Source organism: Pecten maximus, chromosome 19 (genome assembly GCF_902652985.1).
Source record: "Pecten maximus chromosome 19, xPecMax1.1, whole genome shotgun sequence".
In the NCBI taxonomy this organism is placed as follows: Eukaryota; Metazoa; Mollusca; class Bivalvia; order Pectinida; family Pectinidae; genus Pecten; species Pecten maximus.
In genome coordinates, this window is record NC_047033.1 from 20155607 (window position 1) to 20182375 (window position 26769).

General features: G+C 39.6%; 1 protein-coding gene across 4 annotated transcripts; it reads left to right on the forward strand.

Annotated features, from left to right (window-relative positions):
• Window positions 1-5533: 5533 nt before the first annotated feature.
• On the forward strand, window positions 5534-23128 carry LOC117317834 (lys-63-specific deubiquitinase BRCC36-like). Of its 4 annotated transcripts, none has more exons than XR_004530254.1 (8): window positions 5534-5682; window positions 9396-9515; window positions 9824-9911; window positions 11734-11822; window positions 18179-18237; window positions 18736-18908; window positions 22279-22727; window positions 22768-23128. XR_004530254.1 is itself a non-coding variant. In XM_033872788.1 (7 exons), the coding sequence occupies exons 1-7, from the start codon at window positions 5578-5580 to the stop codon at window positions 22425-22427; spliced, it is 783 nt and encodes a 260-aa protein (XP_033728679.1). In that variant the 5' UTR covers window positions 5534-5577; the 3' UTR covers window positions 22428-23128. The 4 variants fall into 4 exon arrangements, 1 of the variants encoding a protein (XP_033728679.1); XR_004530256.1 differs by having other exon boundaries at window positions 22808-23128; XR_004530257.1 differs by having other exon boundaries at window positions 22888-23128.
• The last annotated feature ends 3641 nt before the right edge of the window (window positions 23129-26769 follow it).

Consider the following 26769-nt stretch of genomic DNA (forward strand, 5'->3'; position numbering starts at 1 on the left):
TACACAAAAAAGAAAGTACTAAATGTAAAGTGTTCGTTAGAGCATGTATTTCTTACCTTGAATTTTTGATCAGTTGTGGCAGTTCTGATATTGATAAAACTACCTGTGATTTTATATAGAAGACAAATAGATTATCTTGTTTTATCTTACTTTAAGACGCTCTGCTAAAAAGTTTAAGGGATTGAAATTATCAACATCATAAATATTAAAAAGAGACAATGTTGCGCGTGACCAAAAAGATTGTTTCAGTAATTCTGCAAAGGTGACGCAGGAATATAAAAAGCACATTTGTATGTCAGGAGTCACCCGAGACACACAGCGTCAGTAAGGCTGTATAGTATTGTCTTTGTTAGCTCGTGGGTGGACGATTTCAACTAAATCAATATCCTTGTTATTGTCAATGTGCTCCATACGTTGGAGGCTTGGTTTGGTTTGGTTTGATTTATTTAGTTCAACGTCCTATTAACAGCTAAGGTAATTTAAGGACGGCCTCCCGTGCGTGCGACATGCATGCGTGTGGTGAGTGCGTATGTGTGTTTTCGGAGGCTGCGGTATGTTCGTGTTGTATCTCCTTGTGATAGGCCGGAACTTTTGCCGATTTATAGTGCTACCTCACTGGGGCATACTGCCGAAGACACCCAGCAGGACACCCCATCCGGTCATATTATACTGACAACGAGCGAACCAGTCGTCCCACTCCAAATATGCTGAGCGCTAAGCAGGAGTAGCAACTATCATTTTTAAAGACTCTGGTATGTCTCGGCCAGGGGACATAACCCAAAGCCTTCCTCGCAGGGGCGAACGCTCAACTAAAGGCCAAAAGCGAGGCATTTGTCAAGGGAGGCATTAGGAAGAAGAACGTTGTTCAGAAAGAAGAGAAAAGATAAGATCCCAAATTTAGTCGCCTCCTACGATCATCGATGGGGGCAGCAGGTACAATTCTTACGCCCTACCTGCAGGGCAGTTGAGGCATGTTCTAAATGTGCTCTAACAAGCGACTTAAATAAAAGTTTGAACATATTTTCATCCCGGCAAGTGACTGTTCTTCTAATAAGGCCAACATTACTGTTAGTTCTGTTTGCATTTAATTGAATACATGTCCTAAAGTTTAGTCTCCATCCACAGTTACACTAATATATCTTCTTTTTAACGCGTTTCTAATCCCCCTTAAATTGTCCAGAACCTGAGTGTTGAGGGTCGTTGTAGGCAATGGGTTATTATTTCAAACCTATGCCCTCAACACCTTAATAAAATTCAAATTCTACACATTCGCCAAATCCCGAGGAAACGTTGTTTAAATCCACATGAGTTATTTCCCCGGAATTTTGCGGAAAAATTGTGAAGTTTTTACCCGTAAGAGTTATTTCCCTTAAGGCTGCGTGGCGGTATAAATAAATAACTTCCATTTCATAGTACAGAAAATTCAAGGCAGGTATCAAACATCACTTATTCTGACTGAACAGGAATATTTTATTCGAAGAAATAAAAACTTCTAATGGTAAAAGCCAGTGGTGTTGTTTATAATTAATAACACGACAGAATATAATCATAAAATAGCCATTTATTAATGAATATATTATTAAAAATGATGCCGAAATGTTGAACGAGTAATACAAACATTTACAATTTGATTCGGTTGAGATATGAGAGCTGATACGGACATCACTAGGAATGGTGTTTCATTACTGCACGCTACACACTTATATTGATTTCTTTTCATAAATACTTTAATTAACATGAGATCAGTAAGAGTTAGCTGTCCCAAATCTCACTGATATCTATAATGCTGACGTATCAAAGCTAGCAATCCCATTGTTTTGGGAAACGTAGGTTAATGAGAGCCAAAGGAATGTTTTTTTCTTGATCTCATTTGGATATAGCCTATTATTATAATTGATAGTTGTAAACTTTATTCATTTTACAAAAATTGCAAAACGAGCTTATTTAATCACGCTTGGTGGCCCGGATAGAAGCGCGCGAGGGGTCTTACTGTGGGAGGAAACCGGAGTACCTGGAGAAAACCCGTTTGGTCGGGCATGTGACCCCCATACCTTTTCGCGTCCGATCGGGGAGTCGAACCCCGGTCGCTTAGGTGAAAGGCGAGTGTGTTATCACAATGTCACCCGACCACCCCTTACTTATAATTAACATATTTACATTACGTCTCCTATACGCGACGAAGACATGTGTACGGAATTAATCGCAAGTATATCTGCGTGAATACGGACGGACGAACGGCAAAGGTTGACTTGTGAGGTGCACGCCGCAAGTCGATCAGAATTTCCGTATCTGTTTTTATTTCGTTCATTCCGTCGCGAAAAAGGACGTGCGCAGTGATATTCAATATTGAATTATGGGTAAAAAAGAAAATTACTTAAAAATTCGTCTCTTATAGGCGACGAAGATATTTTGACGCAATGAATCGGTGAATGCACCCCACAAGGATGTTGAATGAGTATGGACGGACGGACGCAGACAGAGCGACCACTAAAGGACGTCCGAAACTATATGGTGGGCACTAATTATGACACAACCACTATTTCTAAAATGAACATGGTCTTCACAAATTTCGATCATGCGGAACACATCTACCAGGGTTAAATGACGACATCTCCAGGCACCTTGATGAAGGACACCAAATAGTCCTCATAGCGGACTTCGGCAAGGCTTTTGACTTACGAATCAGGTAATGTCGTCAACTGGATCAACTAAAAAGTAGCTGTTTGAGTGGAAAATTTACATTCTGGTGGACCACAGTGATTAGTTCTAAGTCCCTGACTGTTACTCTTTTATATCTATAGATTAACTGTAGGACTGAGGATCGAAAAGAAAGATAACCTGTCCGTGCTTAAAGTGATACGTGATGTTCTATTCATAACTCACAATTTACACCGTACTGTATCATTTAACGTATTGGTCAGGGACAGAATACAATTTATTTCTGTGATATCTTTCGCACAAATAAAGAAATACGTGTTTTTCGAGATATAAATGATACAACTTTTCTCTATACTAACGGACCCGCATTTAAATTACTGGACAATTACTTCAACTCTCCTCTCTTTTGTGTCTCTAATGAAATAAACAGACATCCTTCAGCAAGGTCCAGGCATATCTATGTTTCTCTCATAAATTATTTGAGCCTGAATAAGCGTCAGTATTCTGTTTTAAACTGTTGGTATTTAATGTTTTCCGCGTTTCGGAGTATAGCGGAAAATAATTGTCCTATAGTTTCGGTATTCGGATGTTCCCGTGAGTTGTTTGTTACTTTGCGTTAGCCAATGAGGGCTCGACGTGTTGTCCGCACGTGCGGTAGTGCATGTATAGGGGAGTATTAGGCATTCTAGTCGTGGACACCAACATTAGCGGTCAGCAAAATTTTCGAATTAATTTTATATCAGTTTTAATTAGTTCAGAATACGTTAGCAGTTTTTCCATAGGTAGTTTTTTTTAGAAATCCAACATCTGAGTCTTAAGCCTTAAGGGTTGGTGCACCTCCTGCTTCACCTATTAAGGTTTTCAGGTTGGGTGTCTTGCTTGGCTCATTCCAATTATTTTGCTAATTTTACGCGGAGGTCTAAGTGTAATGCAAGCGTTTTAATTGGTCAGATGGAGAGAGTGAAAAGGGAAATAGTTGTATTGATATTTTGTAGTGTTGCATATAATTATGCTAAAATTGTAATAAATGCCGGGTGTTCCGCTAAAGTCCACTCTGGCTCGCTGTATATTATGTTGGTGTTGTTTATAGATGGAGCGAAGTATATAGAGGACTTGTAGATCTGAGGTGTTTAGATATATGAATCGGTGTCTGTAATTGTTACAACACCATGTACACTCACTTGCCCACCTTCCTATCCCTTACAGAGATATACACCGCCCCTCTCACATACCCCAACCCCGCAATACCCCCTCTCACATACCCCTTCCCCGCCACACTCCCTCTCACATACCCCTTCCCAGTCATACCCCCTCTCACATACCCCCTCCCCGCTATACTCCCTCTCACATACCCATTCCCCGCCATACACCCCTTTCACATACCCCTTCCCCGCCATACCCCCTCTCACATACCCCATCCCCGCCATACCCCCTCTCACATACCCCATCCCCGCCATACCCCCTCTCACATACCCCATCCCCGCCATACCCCCCTCTCACATACCCCTTCCCCGCCATACCCACCTCTCACGTATACCTTCCCGCCACCCCCCCCCCCCCCCCCCGCCATACCCCCTCCCCGCTATACTCCCTCTCACATACCCATTCCCCGCCATACACCCCTTTCACATACCCCTTCCCCGCCATACCCCCTCTCACATACCCCATCCCCGCCATCCCCCCTCTCACATACCCCATCCCCGCCATCCCCCCTCTCACATACCCCTTCCCCGCCATACCCCCTCTCACATACCCCTTCCCCGCCATACCCCCTCTCACATACCCCATCCCCGCCATACCCACCTCTCACGTATCCCTTCCCCGCCAACCCCCCCCCCCCCCCGCCATACCCCCTCTCACATACCCAATCCCCGCCATACCCCTCTCACATACCCCTTCCCCGCCACACACACCCCTCTCACATACCCCCCTTCCCCGCCACACACACCCCTCTCACATACCCCATGCCCGCCATACCCCCTCTTACATTCCCCTTCCCCGCCATACACCCCCCTCTCACATACCCCATCCCCGCCATAACCCCTCTCACATACCCCTTCCCCGCCATACACCCCGTCTCACATACCCCATCCCCGCTATACCCCCCTCTCACATACCCCATCTCCGCCATACCCCCCCCCCCCCCAACCCTATACCCTTTATATACACACCCCTACCCCTGCTATACACCCCGCCATACACACAACCGTCCCCCATCCCCAACCACACTTACACACCCGTCCCCCCTCCCACCACCATACACACACCCGCCCCACTCTTCCATCCATACATATACATATACATACATACACATCCGACCCCCACCCACTCCTCCCCCACCACACTAAACCGATCCTTCTTCCATAAAAATACCTACCGCTTTTAAAATATAGTATATTGTCAACCTGATGACAATTATACTTGTGATTTCCACTCCTCTATACTCTGCGATACACTGCAAACAATTTCAAATTTCAGCTTATTTTGATCATTGGGTTATTCACATTAACATTAACATTAAATCATATTCCTGCTAATTTCAATTTAAGTTATTCGTTGGTTTAGGTAGACGCACAATTCTCCTTATCCATAGTGGTCCCCGAACTCGATCGATGAAATTCTGTTTCTTCGTTTTTCTTCGTTTTTGCTTCATAATTCAGTTTCTTTTCTCTTTGTCCTCGCATTTTTCGCATCATTACATATCTGTATAGGGCCTAGTGGAAAAGTTGTGATGATCATTGAGCCTTCTGATATTTTTGAATATCGTTTATATACCTACTATTAAAACGGTCAGTTCACTTCCGTCATATTCATCAAATCCGGTCATGAATCATGTTTTTAGGAAGCCTTTATGCGCTCTTCTGTGTGTGAAGTCAAATAAAAGCTTATTTCCTGTTTCTAGACAAAAATATTGGGAAAATGGCTATTAATTGTGTTCATTTAGAAGCTGATGCTTATATGGTTTGTCTTACACATGCATTATCCACAGAACGAGAAGAAGTAATGGGTCTCTTAATAGGAGAGGTGAGATTTCTTGAGGAGACCGGACTGGTGAAACCAGATCTTCTCTTGAAACAGAAAAAGTCAACGCTGTCGTACTCTGACTAATGTACATTGTATGTGTATGGATATTTGTACTCTGACTAATGTATGTGTATGAATATTGAACATAAATGAGTAAATGCAGTACATGCGTGTGTACAGGTAAATGCCAAAAGTATTCGGTCACGTGAGGCAACGTCACACTTGTGTTTCGTTGCAGATATTATACAAATATGTATTTCATGAAAAATTAAGGTGCCTCGCACTTTCGCCCGAGTTTCCTCTGGCCCTGACACCATAAGACATGGTGTCAGGGCCAGAGGAAACTCGGGCTAAGTACACTTGTGCCGAGTAAGATTTGAGAATTAATTTGTAGTCAATGATGAATGCCTTTTCAAATGTTTTGATGTGTTCTGTTTTTTTAAGGAATATTTGCATGAACACTAAAAAAAAGATATTTCAATATAAAGTTAGATAAAATGGCCTTGTTTGTAATTGGTATATAATCAGAAACTGCAGAATTCAGCGTTATACCTAATGAGTGACCAGGGAGTGTCCAGGGACATTTTGCACGGTATCCAGACGTTTCGCACCCAACACGTTTCGCACCAAGTCGGTTCGCACCCAACAGAGACGGTTCACACCACACACACACACACAAAAAGACGGTTCGCCCCCAGTGAAACATGTTTATTGAAATAAAAAATAAATAAACTTATACCTTATTGTTAACCTTATATTTTGTTTGAACGTGTTTTTATTGTTTTGTTGTCGTTTTGGGTGCGAAACATCCGACATTCTTTTGCACGCCCAGGAATTCTTTAATTAATATTTTTTGATAATTTCTTTGGTAACATACTTATGACACCTTTATTTATATTCATATTAAACCATTTATGAACTTAGCCCAAGTTTCCTCGGGCGCTGACACCAGACATGGTGTCAGGGCCAGAGGAAACTTGGGTTAATATAAACTGTCTAATTTGAACTTTTTAGCTATTCAAATCGCCCTGCGTCCGTGGTCCGTGGTCCGGCCGTCCCTCCGTCCGTCCGTCCGTAAACAATTCTTGTTATCGCTATTTCTCAGAAAGTGCTGAAGGGATCTTTCTCAAATTTCCTATATAGGTTCCCCTTGGTTCCTAGTTTTGCATATTGCATTTTGAGACCGATCGGAAAACAACATGGCCGACAGGCAGCCATCTTGGATTTTGACAATTGAAGTTTGTTATCGCTATTTCTCAGAAAACACTGAAGGGATCTTTCTCAAATTTCACATGTAGGTTCCTCTTGGTGCCTAGTTACGCATATTGCATTTTGAGACCAATCGGAAAACAACATGGCCGACAGGCAGCCATCTTGGATTTTGACAATTGAAGTTTGTTATCGCTATTTCTCAGAAAGTACTGAAGGGATCTTTCTCAAATTTCATATGTAGGTTCCCCTTGGTGCCTAGTTATGCATATTGCATTTTGAGACTAATGGGAAAACAACATGGCCGACAGGCAGCCATCTTGGATTTTGACAATTGAAGTTTGTTATCGCTATTTCTCAGAAAGTGCTGAAGGGATCTTTCTCAAATTTCATATGTAGGTTCCTCTTGGTGGCTAGTTATGCATATTGTATTTTGAGACCAATCAGAAAACAACATGGCCGACAGGCAGCCATCTTGGATTTTGACAATTGAAGTTTGTTATCGCCATTTCTCAGAAAGTACTGAAGGGATCATTCTCAAATTTCATATGTAAGTTCCCCTCGGTGCCTAGTTATGCATATTGCATTTTGAGACCGATCGGAAAACAACATGGCCGACAGGCAGCCATCTTTGATTTTGACAATTGAAGTTTGTTACCGCTAATCCTCAGAAAGTGCTGAAGGGATCTTTCTCAAATTTATATGTAAGTTCCCCTTGGTGCCTAGTTATGCATATTGCATTTTGAGACCAATCGGAAGACAACATGGCCGACAGGCAGCCATCTTGGATTTTGACAATTGAAGTTTGTTATCGCGATTCCTCAGAAAGTACTGAAGGGATCTTTCTCAAATTTTTTTGTAGGTTCCCCTTGGTTTCTTATAAGGATATTGCATTTTGGGACCGATCAGAAAACAACATGGCCGACAGGCAGCCATCTTTGATTTTGACTATTGAAGTTTGTTATCGCTATTTCTCAGAAATTGCTGAAAGGATCTTTCTCAAATTTCATATGTAGGTTCCCCTTGGTCCCTGGTATTGCATTTTTGGACCAATCTGAAAACAGCATGGCCGACAGACAGCCATTATCGCTAAATCTTAAATTTGTTATATAGGTTCCCTTTGTTTGAAAAGTACTAGAGGGCTGTTTCTGAATTTACACAGATTAGTAAGACTTAGAGGAAGGGAAAAGTATAGAAAAGATCAATCTGACATGGAACCTATAAAGATCATTCAATGGTGGGCGCCAAGATCCCTCTGGGATCTCTTGTTTCAGATTGATTTTTTACCAAGCCTGGAACAACATAAATAAACACAAATACAATGGTATTATTATACTGTTTCACTAATAAAAAACAACATTTTAGATGAGCTCTGTTAATTCTTTAGTTTTCATTACACACAAAGAAGGTGTGTAAGTTAACCAGTCATAGGTAAGCGTGTGGCTAACCCATGTAGACTTTTTCCAGGTGTGTCTTGACACAGATGACCCGGTTACATGTACATGTGCACATGCGTTGCCATTCAGACCAAACTTTTGTCGGCTAGTCAACTTTGCGATAAATTTTAAAAATTTTCAGACAAACATGTTTTGCCAATTACTGATCAGCACCAGTTATTTATTGATATCAACTAATTGGCATAAATATAATGATTATATACTCTTTGAGCATTTTGTTATTATATTTGATGATATTGAATATTTTTGTGATACACAGCAATATCAAAGTTTATGCTGTCGTACAAGTGTCATGATCCACCTTAAACACAGAAAAAGGACGTTAAAAGGTACCAAGTGAATGAATTTACAATTTTCCATTAGTGTATGAAATTTCAAGAAAATCTATTGAAAAGCAATCTAACGTGACTTTGCTTTAGCATACATGTTTAGGTCTCCCCTATTCAAAGAAAATTCTGCCAGCTATATAATGTTTTCAGATTTTCTAATAAACTTTTTTTTGAAAAATAAATCTTGGTGATACAGGCTGTTTGTTATCACAGATTAAAAAATAGGATAATTATTTCTTGACCATGACCATATACTGTATCTTATCTTTGTGTAACCCTGGTAAATACTAGCTGCAATATACCGCTTGGCTAGAGAGATCTTCTCTTTAGCTCGATCGGTTGAGCGTAAGACTAGTAAGCCAGAGGTCCCGGGTTCGATCCCTAGCGGAGGCAGTGATTTAAATTATTTAATTAATCATGCGCTCTGTTACATTGGCGCCCATATGTAGGGACTCAGGAATGATACTCATCGCTGCTTGCGAAAGCATCACTGTTACCCCTGGAAACTCGAGAACGAGTTCTTTCCTGGAGGGGGAGTATGTAACCCTGGTAAATACTAGCCGCAATATACCGCTCGGCTAGAGAGATCTTCTCTTTAGCTCGATCGGTTGAGCATAAGTCTAGTAAGCCAGAGGTCCGGGTTTGATCCCTAGCGGAGGCAGTGATTTAAATTTAATTAATCATGCGCTTTGTTACTGTATCTTATCTTTGATTTCAGATTGATGAGAACAGAGTGTCGCATATATCTGCAGTTATCATATTGAGGCGATCAGATAAACAGCCCGATAGAGTAGAAATTTCCCCAGAACAATTGTCTGATGCATCAACAAAGGCCGAGGTAAAAACCGGTGTTTTGGCATTTCTATATACATACTGGTTCTTCTTAGACAATAAATGGTTAAGATGACCATGTTACTGTTTATGATTTTTACACCTTATAAATAATGTATTTATTCATTCTTAACTTTTTATGCCTGCACTTTTTAAACATAGGAATGGAAACTTTAAACTTCATATGTTCATAAGTTATTGTTATTACAGTTGTTTTTTATATTACTGATAAGGACTTCTTTTAAATTAGATCTATTGTGAAATATGACAATAATATTCAAATTATTGTTAAGATTTTAATTGTGTTTTTTTCAGGACTTGGCCAAAGAGCTCCAGCGTCCCTTAAGAGTTTTAGGCTGGTATCACTCTCATCCACATATAACTGTCTGGCCGTCTCATGTAGGTAAGTTTAGTATCAACTGTCAGGGCCAGTTACTACACATATAACTGTCTGGCCGTCTCATGTAGGTAAGTTTAGTATCAACTGTCTGGCCGTCTCATGTAGGTAAGTTTAGTATCAACTGTCAGGGCCAGTTACTACACATATAACTGTCTGGCCGTCTCATGTAGGTAAGTTTAGTATCAACTGTCTGGCTGTCTCATGTAGGTAAGTTTAGTATCAACTGTCAGGGCCAGTTACTACACATATAACTGTCTGGCCGTCTCATGTAGGTAAGTTTAGTATCAACTGTCTGGCCGTCTCATGTAGGTAAGTTTAGTATCAACTGTCAGGGCCAGTTACTACACATATAACTGTCTGGCCGTCTCATGTAGGTAAGTTTAGTATCAACTGTCAGGGCCAGTTACTACACATATAACTGTCTGGCCGTCTCATGTAGGTAAGTTTAGTATCAACTGTCAGGGCCAGTTACTACACATATAACTGTCTGGCCGTCTCATGTAGGTAAGTTTAGTATCAACTGTCTGGGCCGGTTACTACACATATAACTGTCTGGCCGTCTCATGATGGTAAGTTTAGTATCAACTGTCTGGGCGGGTTACTACACATATAACTGTCTGGCCGTCTCATGTAGGTAAGTTTAGTATCAACTGTCAGGGCCGGTTACTTCACATATAACTGTCTGGCCATCTCATGTAGGTAAGTTTAGTATCAACTGTCTGGCCGTCTCATGTAGGTAAGTTTAGTATCAACTGTCAGGGCCAGTTACTACACATATAACTGTCTGGCCATCTCATGTAGGTAAGTTTAGTATCAACTGTCTGGCCGTCTCATGTAGGTAAGTTTAGTATCAACTGTCTGGCCATCTCATGTAGGTAAGTTTAGTATCAACTGTCAGGGCCTGTTACTTCACATATAACTGTCTGGCCATCTCATGTAGGTAAGTTTAGTATCAACTGTCAGGGCCGGTTACTACACATATAACTGTCTGGCCATCTCATGATGGTAAGTTTAGTATCAACTGTCAGGGCCGGTTACTACACATATAACTGTCTGGCCATCTCATGATGGTAAGTTTAGTATCAACTGTCAGGGCCGGTTACTTCACATATAACTGTCTGGCCGTCTGATGTAGGTAAGTTTAGTATCAACTGTCAGGGCCGGTTACTACACGTACATATAACTGTCTGGCCGTCTCATGATGGTAAGTTTAGTATCAACTGTCAGGGCCTGTTACTACACGTACATATAACTGTCTGGCCGTCTCATGATGGTAAGTTTAGTATCAACTGTCAGGGCCGGTTACTACACATATAACTGTCTGGCCGTCTCATGATGGTAAGTTTAGTATCAACTGTCAGGGCCAGTTACTACACGTACATATAACTGTCTGGCCGTCTCATGATGGTAAGTTTAGTATCAACTGTCAGGGCCTGTTACTACACATATAACTGTCTGGCCGTCTCATGTAGGTAAGTTTAGTATCAACTGTCAGGGCCGGTTACTTCACATATAACTGTCTGGCCGTCTCATGATGGTAAGTTTAGTATCAACTGTCAGGGCCCGTTACTTCACATATAACTGTCTGGCCGTCTCATGTAGGTAAGTTTAGTATCAACTGTCAGTGCTATAGACTGATACCACTACTAGCACAGATGTAGCTCAAAACTGTTAGGTTTTACTGTAAACTTTCATAACATGACTGTCTTTCAAGGAATTCACAAATATGGAAACCAGAATTATAAAATCATAAATGTCATTTAGTATTGATTTCATTATAAGAAAGCTTGATTTCCTTTTCTTAATCTGCTGTTTTTATTGACAGATGTGAGGACACAAGCGATGTACCAAATGATGGATGAAGGATTCATAGGTCTGATATTCTCTGTGTTTAACCAAGAAAAAAATACTAAGGTTTGTACTCAAAGTCACCAAGGTTGGTACTCAAAGTCACTAAGGTTGTTTACACCAACAAAGTCACTAAGGTTGGTACTCAAAGTCACTAAGGTTGTTTACACCAACAAAGTCACTAAGGTTGGTACTCAAAGTCACTAAGGTTGGTACTCAAAGTCACCAAGGTTGGTACTCAGTCACTAAGGTTGGTACTCAAAGTTACTAAGGTTTGTACTCAAAGTCACTAAGGTTGGTACTCACAGTCACTAAGGTTGGTACTCACAGTCACCAAGGTTGGTACTCAAAGTCACTAAGGTTGGTACTCAAAGTCATCAAGGTTGGTACCCAAAGTCACTAAGGTTGGTACTCAAAGTCACTAAGGTTGGTACTCACAGTCACCAAGGTTGTTACTCAAAGTCACTAAGGTTGGTACTCACCGTCACCAAGGTTGTTACTCAAAGTCACTAAGGTTGGTACTCAAAGTCACCAAGGTTGTTTACACCAACAAAGTCACTAAGGTTGGTACTCAAAGTCACTAAGGTTGGTACTCAAAGTCACTAAGGTTGGTACTCAAAGTCACTAAGGTTGGTACTCAAAGTCACTAAGGTTGGTACTCAAAGTCACCAAGGTTGTTTACACCAACAAAGTCACTAAGGTTGGTACTCAAAGTCACTAAGGTTGGTACTCAAAGTCACTAAGGTTGTTTACACCAACAAAGTCATCAAGGTTTGTACTCAAAGTCACCAAGGTTGGTACTCAAAGTCACTAAGGTTGTTTACACCAACAAAGTCACTAAGGTTGTTACTCAAAGTCACCAAGGTTTGTACTCAAAGTCACTAAGGTTGGTACTCAAAGTCACCAAGGTTGTTACTCAAAGTCACTAAAGTTGTTACTCAAAGTCACTAAGGTTGGTACTCAAAGTCACTAAGGTTGTTTACACCAACAAAGTCACTAAGGTTGTTTACACCAACAAAGTCACCAAGGTTGTTTACACCAACAAAGTCACTAAGGTTGGTACTCAAAGTCACTAAGGTTGGTACTCAAAGTCACTAAGGTTGGTACTCAAAGTCACTAAGGTTGGTACTCAAAGTCACTAAGGTTGGTAGTCAAAGTCACTAAGGTTGTTTACACCAACAAAGTCACTAAGGTTGTTACTCAAAGTCACTAAGGTTGGTACTCAAAGTCACCAAGGTTGTTTACACCAACAAAGTCACCAAGGTTGGTACTCAAAGTCACTAAGGTTGTTTACACCAACAAAGTCATCAAGGTTGGTACTCAAAGTCACCAAGGTTTGTACTCAAAGTCATCAAGGTTTGTACTCAAAGTCACTAAGGTTGGTACTCAAAGTCACTAAGGTTGGTACTCAAAGTCACTAAGGTTGGTACTCAAAGTCACTAAGGTTGTTTACACCAACAAAGTCACTAAGGTTGTTACTCAAAGTCACTAAGGTTGGTACTCAAAGTCACTAAGGTTGGTACTCAAAGTCACCAAGGTTTGTACTCAAAGTCACTAAGGTTGGTACTCAAAGTCACCAAGGTTTGTACTCAAAGTCACTAAGGTTGGTACTCAAAGTCACCAAGGTTGTTTACACCAACAAAGTCACTAAGGTTGGTACTCAAAGTCACCAAGGTTGTTTACACCAACAAAGTCACTAAGGTTGTTACTCAAAGTCACTAAGGTTGGTACTCAAAGTCACCAAGGTTGGTACTCAGTCACTAAGGTTGGTACTCAAAGTCACTAAGGTTGGTACTCAAAGTCACTAAGGTTGGTACTCAAAGGCACTAAGGTTGGTACTCAAAGTCACCAAGGTTGGTACTCAGTCACTAAGGTTGGTACTCAAAGTCACCAAGGTTTGTACTCAAAGTCACTAAGGTTGGTACTCAAAGTCACTAAGGTTGGTACTCAAAGTCACCAAGGTTGTTTACACCAACAAAGTCACTAAGGTTGTTACTCAAAGTCACTAAGGTTGGTACTCAAAGTCACTAAGGTTGGTACTCAAAGTCACTAAGGTTGTTTACACCAACAAAGTCACTAAGGTTGTTACTCAAAGTCACTAAGGTTGTTTACACCAACAAAGTCACTAAGGTTGGTACTCAAAGTCACCAAGGTTTGTACTCAAAGTCACTAAGGTTGGTACTCAAAGTCACTAAGGTTGTTACTCAAAGTCACTAAGGTTGTTTACACCAACAAAGTCACTAAGGTTGGTACTCAAAGTCACTAAGGTTGGTACTCAAAGTCACTAAGGTTGTTTACACCAACAAAGTCACCAAGGTTTGTACTCAAAGTCACTAAGGTTGGTACTCAAAGTCACCAAGGTTGGTACTCAAAGTCACTAAGGTTGGTACTCAAAGTCACCAAGGTTGGTACTCAAAGTCACTAAGGTTGGTACTCAAAGTCACTAAGGTTGTTACTCAAAGTCACTAAGGTTGGTACTCAAAGTCACTAAGGTTGTTTACACCAACAAAGTCACCAAGGTTTGTACTCAAAGTCACTAAGGTTGGTACTCAAAGTCACTAAGGTTGGTACTCAAAGTCACTAAGGTTGGTACTCAAAGTCACCAAGGTTGTTTACACCAACAAAGTCACTAAGGTTGTTACTCAAAGTCACTAAGGTTGGTACTCAAAGTCACTAAGGTTGGTACTCAAAGTCACTAAGGTTGTTTACACCAACAAAGTCACTAAGGTTGGTACTCAAAGTCACCAAGGTTTGTACTCAAAGTCACCAAGGTTTGTACTCAAAGTCACTAAGGTTGGTACTCAAAGTCACCAAGGTTTTGTACTCTGACAAAGTCACTGTCACTACTGTTGTGTTTTCAAACAAAGTCACTAAGGTTGTGTACTCTGACAAAGTCACTAAGGTTGTGTACTCTGACAAAGTCACTAAGGTTGTGTACTCTGACAAAGTCAATAAGGTTGTGTACTCTGACAAAGTCACGAATGTTTTGTACTCTGACAAAGTCACTAAGGTTGGTACTCAAAATCACTTATGTTTTGTACTCAGACAAAGTCACTAAGGTAAAGTCAATACGGTTGTGTACACTGACAAAGTCACTAAGGTTGTGTACTCTGACAAAGTCACTAAGGTTGTGTACTCTGACAAAGTCACTAATGTTTCGTACTCTGACAAAGTCACTAAGGTTGTGTACTCTGACAAAGTCACGAATGTTTTGTACTCTGACAAAGTCACTAAGGTTGGTACTCAAAATCACTTATGTTTTGTACTCTGACAAAGTCACTAATGTTTCGTACTCTGACAAAGTCACTAAGGTTTTGTACTCTGACAAAGTCACTAATGTTTCGTACTCTGACAAAGTCACTAAGGTTGGTACTCAAAATCACTTATGTTTTGTACTCTGACAAAGTCACTAATGTTTCGTACTCTGACAAAGTCACTAAGGTTTTGTACTCAGAAAAAGTTACTAAAATTGTGTACTCTGACAAAGTCACTAAGGTTGTGTATTCTGACAAAGTCACTAAGGTTGTGTATTCTGACAAAGTCACTAAGGTTGTGTACTCTGTCAAAGTCACTAAGGTTGGTACTCTGACAAAGTCACTAAGGTTGTGTACTCTGACAAAGTCACTAAGGTTGTGTACTCTGACAAAGTCACTAAGGTTGTGTACTCTGACAAAGTCACTAAGGTTGTGTACTCTGTCAAAGTCACTAAGGTTGGTACTCTGACAAAGTCACTAAGGTTGTGTACTCTGACAAAGTCACTAAGGTTGTGTACTCAAAGTCACCAAGGTTTGTACTCAAAGTCACTAAGGTTGGTACTCAAAGTCACCAAGGTTTGTACTCAAAGTCACTAAGGTTGTTACTCAAAGTCACTAAGGTTGTTTACACCAACAAAGTCACTAAGGTTGGTACTCAAAGTCACTACGGTTGGTACTCGAAGTCATCAAGGTTTGTACTCAAAGTCACTAAGGTTGTTACTCAAAGTCACCAAGGTTGTTTACACCAACAAAGTCACTAAGGTTGGTACTCAAAGTCACTAAGGTTGGTACTCAAAGTCACCAAGGTTGTTTACACCAACAAAGTCACTAAGGTTGTTACTCAAAGTCACCAAGGTTTGTACTCAAAGTCACCAAGGTTTGTACTCAAAGTCACCAAGGTTGGTACTCAAAGTCACCAAGGTTGGTACTCAAAGTCACCAAGGTTGGTACTCAAAGTCACTAAGGTTGTTACTCAAAGTCACCAAGGTTTGTACTCAAAGTCACTAAGGTTGGTACTCAAAGTCACCAAGGTTGGTACTCAAAGTCACTAAGGTTGGTACTCAAAGTCACCAAGGTTGTTTACACCAACAAAGTCACTAAGGTTGTTTACACCAACAAAGTCATCAAGGTTTGTACTCAAAGTCACTAAGGTTGGTACTCAAAGTCACTAAGGTTGGTACTCAAAGTCACTAAGGTTGGTACTCAAAGTCACTAAGGTTGTTTACACCAACAAAGTCACCAAGGTTGTTTACACCAACAAAGTCACTAAGGTTGGTACTCAAAGTCACTAAGGTTGGTACTCAAAGTCACCAAGGTTTGTACTCAAAGTCACTAAGGTTGGTACTCAAAGTCACTAAGGTTGGTACTCAAAGTCACTAAGGTTGTTTACACCAACAAAGTCACCAAGGTTGTTTACACCAACAAAGTCACTAAGGTTGGTACTCAAAGTCACCAAGGTTTGTACTCAAAGTCACTAAGGTTGTTACTCAAAGTCACTAAGGTTGGTACTCAAAGTCACTAAGGTTGGTACTCAAAGTCACCAAGGTTGTTTACACCAACAAAGTCACTAAGGTTGTTACTCAAAGTCACTAAGGTTGGTACTCAAAGTCACTAAGGTTGGTACTCAAAGTCACTAAGGTTGGTACTCAAAGTCACTAAGGTTGGTACTCAAAGTCACTAAGGTTGGTACTCAAAGTCACTAAGGTTGTTTACACCAACAAAGTCACTAAGGTTGGTACTCAAAGTCACCAAGGTTTGTACTCAAAGTCACCAAGGTTTGTACTCAAAGTCACTAAGGTTGGTACTCAAAGTCACCAAGGTTTTGTACTCTGACAAAGTCACTGTCACTACTGTTGTGTTTTCAAACAAAGTCACTAAGGTTGTGTACTCTGACAAAGTCACTAAGGTTGTGTACTCTGACAAAGTCACTAAGGTTGTGTACTCTGACAAAGTCAATAAGGTTGTGTACTCTGACAAAGTCACGAATGTTTTGTACTCTGACAAAGTCACTAAGGTTGGTACTCAAAATCACTTATGTTTTGTACTCAGACAAAGTCACTAAGGTAAAGTCAATACGGTTGTGTACACTGACAAAGTCACTAAGGTTGTGTACTCTGACAAAGTCACTAAGGTTGTGTACTCTGACAAAGTCACTAATGTTTCGTACTCTGACAAAGTCACTAAGGTTGTGTACTCTGACAAAGTCACGAATGTTTTGTACTCTGACAAAGTCACTAAGGTTGGTACTCAAAATCACTTATGTTTTGTACTCTGACAAAGTCACTAATGTTTCGTACTCTGACAAAGTCACTAAGGTTTTGTACTCTGACAAAGTCACTAATGTTTCGTACTCTGACAAAGTCACTAAGGTTGGTACTCAAAATCACTTATGTTTTGTACTCTGACAAAGTCACTAATGTTTCGTACTCTGACAAAGTCACTAAGGTTTTGTACTCAGAAAAAGTTACTAAAATTGTGTACTCAAAGTCACTAAAGTTGTGTACTCTGACAAAGTCACTAAGGTTGTGTATTCTGACAAAGTCACTAAGGTTGTGTACTCTGTCAAAGTCACTAAGGTTGGTACTCTGACAAAGTCACTAAGGTTGTGTACTCTGACAAAGTCACTAAGGTTGTGTACTCTGACAAAGTCACTAAGGTTGTGTACTCTGACAAAGTCACTAAGGTTGTGTACTCTGACAAAGTCACTAAGGTTGTGTACTCTGACAAAGTCACTAATGTTTCGTACTCTGACAAAGTCACTAAGGTTTTGTACTCTGACAAAGTCACTAAGGTTGGTACTCTGACAAAGTCACTAAGGTTGGTACTCTGACAAAGTCACTAAGGTTGGTACTCAAAGTCACTAATGTTGTGTACAGTACTCAGACAAAGTTGAATTTCCAGATAAATGATAGGGGATGTAAACTATATGGGCAGGTGGACTTACTAGCTTGAATTAACACATTTATTTCAAATATACAGAACTCAGACGTTTGGTTGATACATCGTAATGTAATTGTACAGAATATAGATCGTAGATGATTTCATCAGTCTTACATTGTAGTCTTACCTTTATGTACAGCCTAAGTTAAAAATTTCTTTAAAGACATCCATGAGACTTTTTGTTCATTTGTAAATCATGTAACCTTTCATTATTTTCATTTTTTCCAGCAAAATCGTATCCAGGTTACCTGTTTCCAGTCCCAAGTGTTGGAAAGTTTTCCTCCTCAGTATGTATACAATTTTGTCATGTTCACTGGGACTCTTGTATTAAATCATAAGCAACCACATGTGAAAGTTGTTAGCCATTATATGTGTGTTTTTTATCAGCATTTAAGGAGAATACAACTCATATCAAATTTTGTCATGTTCACTGGTACTCTTGTATTAAATCATAAGCAACCATGTGAAAGTTGTTAGACATTATATGTGTGTTTTTTATCAGCATTTAAGGAGAACATTATATGTGTGTTTTTTATCAGCATTTAAGGAGAATACAACTCATATCAAATTTCAGATACTATTAAACCACCAACCCGCCCTAAGCTCGGTCAGTAGAGCTTTGGGAGATGTAGCCTCAGGTGAGATCTGACATGTATCTCTCAGACAGTTATGGTTCATACAGTATTTTGTTTCAGAATTCCAAGAATTTTCCCTCAGGTGATGGGATTACTAGCCATTTTTAAGCAAAAATATTTGATTTGTAAGATATTTCATTCTACTTCTAGGTATTCGCCCATAGAGGTACCTCTTCATATTGTTCCCAGTGCAGGTCTGGGTAGGGCCTGTCTGGACTCCCTTGTAGAGCTTCCCAAGATCCTGTCACAAGAGGAGGCAGAAGCATATAGCAAGGTCACCTCAAATGACCTTGACCTCATCACAACCATACACAATTCAGCAGGTAGGCATGGTAACCAGATGCTTAAAAAAAGACTTTTGTTTTTGTTTTTAGCCCACCATCATCATGATGGTGGGCTATTCAAATCGCCCTGCGTCCGTGGTCCGTGGTCCGTCCGTCCGTCCGTCCCTCCCTCCGTCCGTCCGTCCGTCCGTAAACAATTCTTGTTATCGCTAATCCTCAGAAAGTACTGAAGGGATCTTTCTCAAATTTCATATATAGGTTCCCCTTGGTGCCTAGTTATGCATATTGCATTTTGGGACCGATCGGAAAACAACATGGCCGACAGGCAGCCATCTTGGATTTTGACCATTGAAGTTTGTTATCGCTATTTCTGAGAAAGAGCTGAAGGGATCTTTCTCAAATTTCATATGTTGGTTTCCCTTGGTGCCTAGTTATGCATATTGCATTTTGGGACCGATCGGAAAACAACATGGCCGACAGGCAGCCATCTTGGATTTTGACAATTGAAGTTTGTTATCGCTATTTCTAAGAAAGTACTGAAGGGATCTTTCTCAAATTTGATATGTGGGTTTCCCTTGGTGCCTAGTTATGCATATTGCATTTTGGGACCGATCGGAAAACAACATGGCCGACGGGCAGCCATCTTGGATTTTGACCATTGAAGTTTGTTATCGCTATTTCTGAGAAAGTACTGTAGGGATCTTTCTCAAATTTTAAATGTAGGTTTCCCTTGGTGCTTAGTTATGCATATTGCATTTTGGGACCGATCGGAAAACAACATGGCCGACGGGCAGCCATCTTGGATTTTGACCATTGAAGTTTGTTATCGCTATTTCTAAGAAAGCACTGAAGGGATCTTTCTCAAATTTCATATGTAGGTTCCCCTTGGTGCCTAGTTATGCATATTGCATTTTGAGACCAATCGGAAAACAACATGGCCGACAGGCAGCCATCTTGGATTTTGACAATTGAAGATTGTTATCACTATTTCTCAAAAAGCACAGAAGGGATCTTTCTCAAATTTCATATGTAGGTTCCCCTTAGTGCCTAGTTATGCATATTGCATTTTGAGACCGATCTGAAAACAACATGGCCGACAGGCAGCCATCTTGGATTTTGACAATTGAAGTTTGTTATCGCTATTTCTGTGAAAGTACTAAAGGGATCTTTTTCATATTTGTTATGTAGGTTCCCCTTGGTGCTTAGTTATGCATATAGCATTTTGAGACCAATCGGAAAACAACATGGCCGACAGGCAGCCATCTTGGATTTTGACCATTAAAGTTTGTTATTGCCATTTCTGAGAAAGTACTGAAGGGATCTTTCTCAAATTTCATATGTAGGTTCCCCTTGGTGCCTAGTAATGCATATCGCATTTTGGGACTGATCGGAAAACAACATGGCCGACAGGCAGCCATCTTGGATTTTGACCATAGAAGTTTGTTATCGCTATTTCTGAGAAAGTTTTGATTGGATCTTTCTCCAATTTCATATGTAGGTTCCCTTGGTGCCTAGTTATGCATATTGCATTTTGAGACCAATCAGAAAACAACATGGCCGACAGGCAGCCATCTTGGATTTCGAAAATTGAAACTGGTTATCACTATTACTAAGAAACTAATGAAGGGATCTTCCTGAAATTTCATATGTAGGTTCCCCCAGGTGCCTAGTTATGCATATTGCATTTTGAGACCAATCGGAAAACAACATGGCCGACAAGCAGCCATCTTGGATTTTGACAATTGAAGTTTGTTATCGCTATTTCTGTGAAAGTACTAAAGGGATCTTTTTCATATTTGTTATGTAGGTTCCCCTTGGTGCTTAGTTATGCATATAGCATTTTGAGACCAATCGGAAAACAACATGGCCGACAGGCAGCCATCTTGGATTTTGACCATTAAAGTTTGTTATTGCCATTTCTGAGAAAGTACTGAAGGGATCTTTCTCAAATTTCATATGTAGGTTCCCCTTGGTGCCTAGTAATGCATATCGCATTTTGGGACTGATCGGAAAACAACATGGCGGACAGGCAGCCATCTTGGATTTTGACCATAGAAGTTTGTTATCGCTATTTCTGAGAAAGTTTTGATTGGATCTTTCTCCAATTTCATATGTAGGTTCCCCTTGGTGCCTAGTTATGCATATTGCATTTTGAGACCAATCAGAAAACAACATGGCCGACAGGCAGCCATCTTGGATTTCGAAAATTGAAACTGGTTATCACTATTACTAAGAAACTAATGAAGGGATCTTCCTGAAATTTCATATGTAGGTTCCCCCAGGTGCCTAGTTATGCATATTGCATTTTGAGACCAATCGGAAAACAACATGGCCGACAAGCAGCCATCTTGGATTTTGACAATTGAAGTTGTTATCACTATTTCTCAGAAAGCACTGAAGGAATCTTTCTCAAATTCCATATATATAGGTTCCCCTTGGTGCCTAAATCTTAAATTTTATATATAGGTTTCCCTTGTTTGAAAAGTACTAGAGGTTTCTTCTGAGTTTACACAGATTAGTAAGACTTAGAAGAAGAGAAAAGTAGAGAAAAGATCAATCTGACATGGAACCTATGAAGAACATTCAATGGTGGGCGCCAAGATCCCTTTGGGATCTCTTGTTTCTTTTTTTTTATAGGAAATAAAATGTATACATGTATTTGAATTAGTAGAATTTGGAATTGTGTTGACATATTTGATGGAATAATCTAAGAAAATGGCAGTGGAACAATTTTTATTTATATTTAATTTTCTACCATATTTAGTACATAATTTGCCTTTGTTTTATCAATATTAAGTTTGTTCATATGTCAGTATTCTTTATTTTTTCATGTTTGATGTTTTAACAATACAATTTATTTTTATTCAAATATGTTGAGGGAAATGTTATTGTTTATAGTCATGTTTTATATTCTATTTGAAAGTTTTGGTTGTGCAAACATCTTAGTATATTTTCACCCTAAAAATAAATCATGAAAAAATAAAAATTTACAATTAACTCTAAACAGTTGAAAGTAGAAATTATATTAGTTGTCCTGTTTAATAATTTGAATATCACTTGTAAATGATTTTCTTGTAGTTTTTGTAATGGAATTCTAAAACTTGTTGATAAGATTTCCGTTCAAGCATCTATGAGATTTTTTAAAGAGTGACAACTTGCACTGTAAATTGAATTGAAGAAAAAAAAAGAAACAAGTCACAGCTTATATGAATCACTCTTGTCGGCCCAGTTTTGATGCTGAAGATAACCAGAGTGCTAGCAAAAGTCCATGTAATTGAAAACATGTTGAATAATTAGAACGATAAGACAAGTTCTTTTGAATAAATGTTGATAACGAAGCAAAATCTAATCCTGTTGTTGTAAAAGAAAATTGATAATGTATTTATTTTATTATTTTTCTTTTTTTCAGTCTACACAAAATCTCTGTGCCACATCATGGAAGTGATGAACGCACCTTTGATACAGTCCCTAGAAAACCGCCTCGAACAAAACAAGGCACGAATCTCGCAATTACAAAGGGAAAATACTGCACTGAAACAACAGCTAAATACTTCCTGACAACACATCAACATTGCAGATATATAGTATTTATTAGAGCAAGCATTAAGAGTCATAATCTTCCTGTTGGAATTTGAAAAATGGTGCCAGATGTCCCAGGTTACAACAAATGGCACTTTGTGTGAATGGCATTTTTTGCTGGATATTTGAAAATGACACATTTTCAGCTTAATGCCTCTTTTGAGAATAAGTTGTTGTAAGCTTGTGTCAGCTGATAAACTTTACCAAGACTTTATGTTAGTGTACCACAGGGTTGGAATGTGTTGTAGACACAAGTGCAGGGCTACGTTATGTATAGAGGTCGATTTTAATCTATATTCATTCTACGCTATGTATAGAGGTCGATTTTAATCTATATTCATTCTACGCTATGTATAGAGGTCGATTTTAATCTATATTCATTCTACGCTATGTATAGAGGTCGATTTTAATCTATATTCATTCTACGCTATGTATAGAGGTCGATTTTAATCTATATTCATTCTAAAATTAGATTGGTAAGTTTCCGGATTGAGTGGTGCTAACTTTAATGTACACTGACACTGATGTTAATATGACATTTGGATGAAGTCATGGAATGATTGTCTCTGGTAAAACTACTAGAGAGAAAACCATTTATTATCCATGAAAAGAACTTACCATGTACAATGTTGGATGTTAATGAAAATTTAAGTTACATGTAAATAAAATATTTAAAAATCTATCTGCATTTTGTTGTTAATTGGACTGTTTTTAGTCAGGTTGAATTTGAAATTAGCCAAAGTGATAATCATACTTGTACATAATATAATATAAACATGTATATAAGAATTCACGTCCCCTACACACCCCCCCCCCCCCCCCCCCCCCCCCCCCCCCCAGCTGTTACACTGTAATTATTGAATTCTTTTTAAGAATTTTTGATTTTCTAACAATAGTAACGGTGGCCTTGACCTTGACCAAACAACCCTGAAGCTCGAACTTGACCGAGCTATTATGGTAATGTGTAATTGTGTGGAGTTAAATTAAAATCCCACCAGGATTGATGCCCCTAGAGCGCTGACAAGGATTGATAAAATGATCAGTGACCTTGACCAAACAACCCTGAAACTCGAGCTTGATCAAGATATTAATGCCCTTTATCTTTGTGTGAAGTTTGACCAAAATCCCTCATTCCTATCTTTCCAATCGTACGTGCATTACGTGCATTTGACCGCCAACAGATTTTGGTTAAACTTCATGTATTGGTGGAGTCCGCGGTGGCCGAGTGGTTAAGGTGTCCCGACTCTTTAACACTAGCCCTCCACCTCTGGGTTGCGAGTTCGAAACCTACGTGGGGCAGTTGCCAGGTACTGACCGTAGGCCGGTGGTTTTTCTCCGGGTACTCCGGCTTTCCTCCACCTCCAAAACCTGGCACGTCCTTAAATGACCCTGGCTGTTAATAGGACGTTAAACAAAAACAAACAAATCATGTATTGGTCAAACATGAGAATACCACGTACATTTTTTTGTGTTTTATTGTCAAGGTCATCCTCACTGCTGAATTATTCATATTCTTGAGTGAACCTGTTTAGCAACACTGTAGCGACTTTATTTTAAACGGATTTTGATCAAACTTCATTTAATGGCCAAGTAATAAAAAAAAAAAATGCTTTGAACGAGTTCGTGTTTCAGGACGTCGAGTTCAAGGTCATTGTTGGTATTTATAGACATGTCTTTTCTTTGTTCTAGCAACTTCATTTTGAACGGATTTTGATCATATGTGATATTAAGTACATGTATTATAATACCCTGATGAGTTCTTGGTTCTGTTCCATAACCTCTGTAATCTTTCTAGCAACTATATTAATGATTAGTTAATGAAGGTGCTAGTTAGATGCATACTGTTTAGTTAACCTTCAAAGATGGATTGCAAGATATATCAATATTTTTTCTTGGTATCTGCCAATAAATGCATGGCTGGTAGTTGTTACAAATATCATATATAATGAATTGTGCTTGCCTTGCCTTGCCGCTTCGGTGCCGACTCCCCATATCCCACAATACCGCATCTCCAATTGTGAGGCTGCACATGGTGAACACGGTTTTATGTCTAGAAGATCAAAAGTCACAAATCTTGTCTGTTTTACTGATTCTATATCAAAGGAATTTGACCAAAAGAATGAAGTTCATGCTATTTATACATGTTTTTCAAAAGCATTTGACATGGTTAGCCATTCGTTACTGCTGCATAAACTAATATTATATGGGACCGAAGGTAAATTTTTCAACTGGTTAAATTCCTACGTATGTAATAGACAACAAAGTGTTTTAATCAAACTTCTCAAGAAAATAAACCCAACAGAAGCTTCAGACCCAGATAAAATACCCAACAAAATACAAAATACATCCATCGGTACAGGCAAACTACCATCAGACTTTCTAAATGCAAATATTTCATGCATCTTCAAAAGGGAGACAGACACTCCGCTGAAAACTACAGACCGGTCTCCCTAACATCTGTCGCATGCAAGATCCTGGAACACATCGTATGCAAACATATGCTAAAACATCTAGATAAAAACAAGGTCTTGACATCATTAAACCACGGCTTTCGATGAGGGTACTCATGCGAAACAGCTGCTAACAACACTCCAAGTCTTCACAAAAGCATACGAGGCAGGAAATCAGGTAGATGTAACAATTTTGGACATCTCAAAAGCATTTGACACAGTACCCCATAACAAACTGCTGTACAAACTGGACCATTACGGGATCCGAGGACCAACCCATTCCTAACCAACAGAAAGCTGCGCGTCGTCCTAGAAGGGGAACAATCAGAAGAGGTCATAGTCGACTCAGGTGCCCCCCCCCCCCCCCCCCCCCCCCCCCCAAGGAACAGTCCTCGGGCCGTTGTTATTCCTCTGTCATATCAACGACTTACCAGACAGTTAAATCATCTGTCCGACTTTTTGCAGAAGACTGCCTACTTTACAGGAACATTAAAAGTTTTCAGACCATGTGACACTACAAAACGACCTCAAAAACCTTGAAAACTGGGCAGAAACTTTGGGATGACATCTAGACTAATGCAAAAAAGTGGTACATACTCAGCATAAAAAACCAAAGCCAAAAAAATCTATACACTTGCATGTAACGGGTACATCCTCCAAACAAGTACAAAACAACCCGTATCTCGGCCTACAAATCTCAGAAGACCTAAAATGGAGTACTCGCATTAAAAATGTAGCAAAGAAAGCAAACTCAACATTAGGCTTCCTAAGACGCAATCTACGCCACTGCAACAAAAACTGCAAAAACACTGCCTACATCTCGCTCGTAAGATCAATTATGGAATATGGATCCATCGTCTGGGACCCGTATACCAAACCTGAAATTGAGAAGCTAGAGAGAATACAAAGACAGGCAGCCCGGTTCATAAATAAAAAAAAATACTCCGGCCGAGAAGAAGGATGTGTGACAAAAATGCTAAAAGATTTGGATTTACCATCACTCAAATCAAGGAGAACCGCACAACGCCTCATCTATATATTCAAAATTGTCGAGGGGTTGGTACCAGCCATACCATCATCTGATTTCCTACAAAAATCTAGACCTAAAACTGCCATCAGAACACCACGAAACTTGGGCAACTTTATATCAACAAACATTGTGGACACATATGCAACTAACAACAGTAAACCATACCAAGTACAACGAGCCACAATAAATCCTTATTAAAACTCTTTCTTCATAAGAACAGTAGTCGACTGGAATCGTCTGGAAGATTCGGTTGTGTGCGGCAAAAAAGTCAAGGGATTCAAAGTATCCCTATCAAAGCCGTGCCAATAAAGGCATTGCCCTATGATCTCTCTCTCCGTCGCGTAAAAACCAGAATTGGGACCGGCGACGTAACGATAGTTACAGAATGGTGCAACTTCCGGTTGGTGCGATGTAACTTACGGGGTTACACAAGGTTCGATTTTAGGTCCAAAATTATTTTTACTTTTTATTAATGATCTGCCATCTGTTTTAAAACTGTCTTACTCATGAATGATTGCTGATGATAGTACTATTTTAAAGTCGGTTAATGAAGTATCAGATTGTGGCCAATTACAAAGTGATATTAAAAGGGTATATGAATGGTATCGTGACTGAGGGATGAAAATTAAAGCCGCATACTTCCAAATAACCTAAATTTCTAGTTGCCCGTATGTATTAATGGCAATTCAACATGCTCATTCACGCTCTCCTTACATCAAAATGACCATTGGACTGGACGCTTGACCGGGGGAATCCTTGCAACATCAGTGTTTAAAAATAACTCGCCGCATTTATTTTTATCGCGTGATTTGTCACGGAGTCGAGAACGAGGTTACAACAA

Excerpts from the sequence above, each read along its gene's own strand:
- LOC117317834 (XM_033872788.1), top strand. The coding sequence starts at position 5,578 with ATGGCTATTAATTGTGTTCATTTAGAAGCTGATGCTTATATGGTTTGT. Across the intron at positions 5,683-9,395 it reads TGGGTCTCTTAATAGGAGAG|ATTGATGAGAACAGAGTGTC; the intron begins GTGAGATTTCTT and ends CTTTGATTTCAG. Across the intron at positions 11,823-18,178 it reads ACCAAGAAAAAAATACTAAG|CAAAATCGTATCCAGGTTAC; the intron begins GTTTGTACTCAA and ends CATTTTTTCCAG.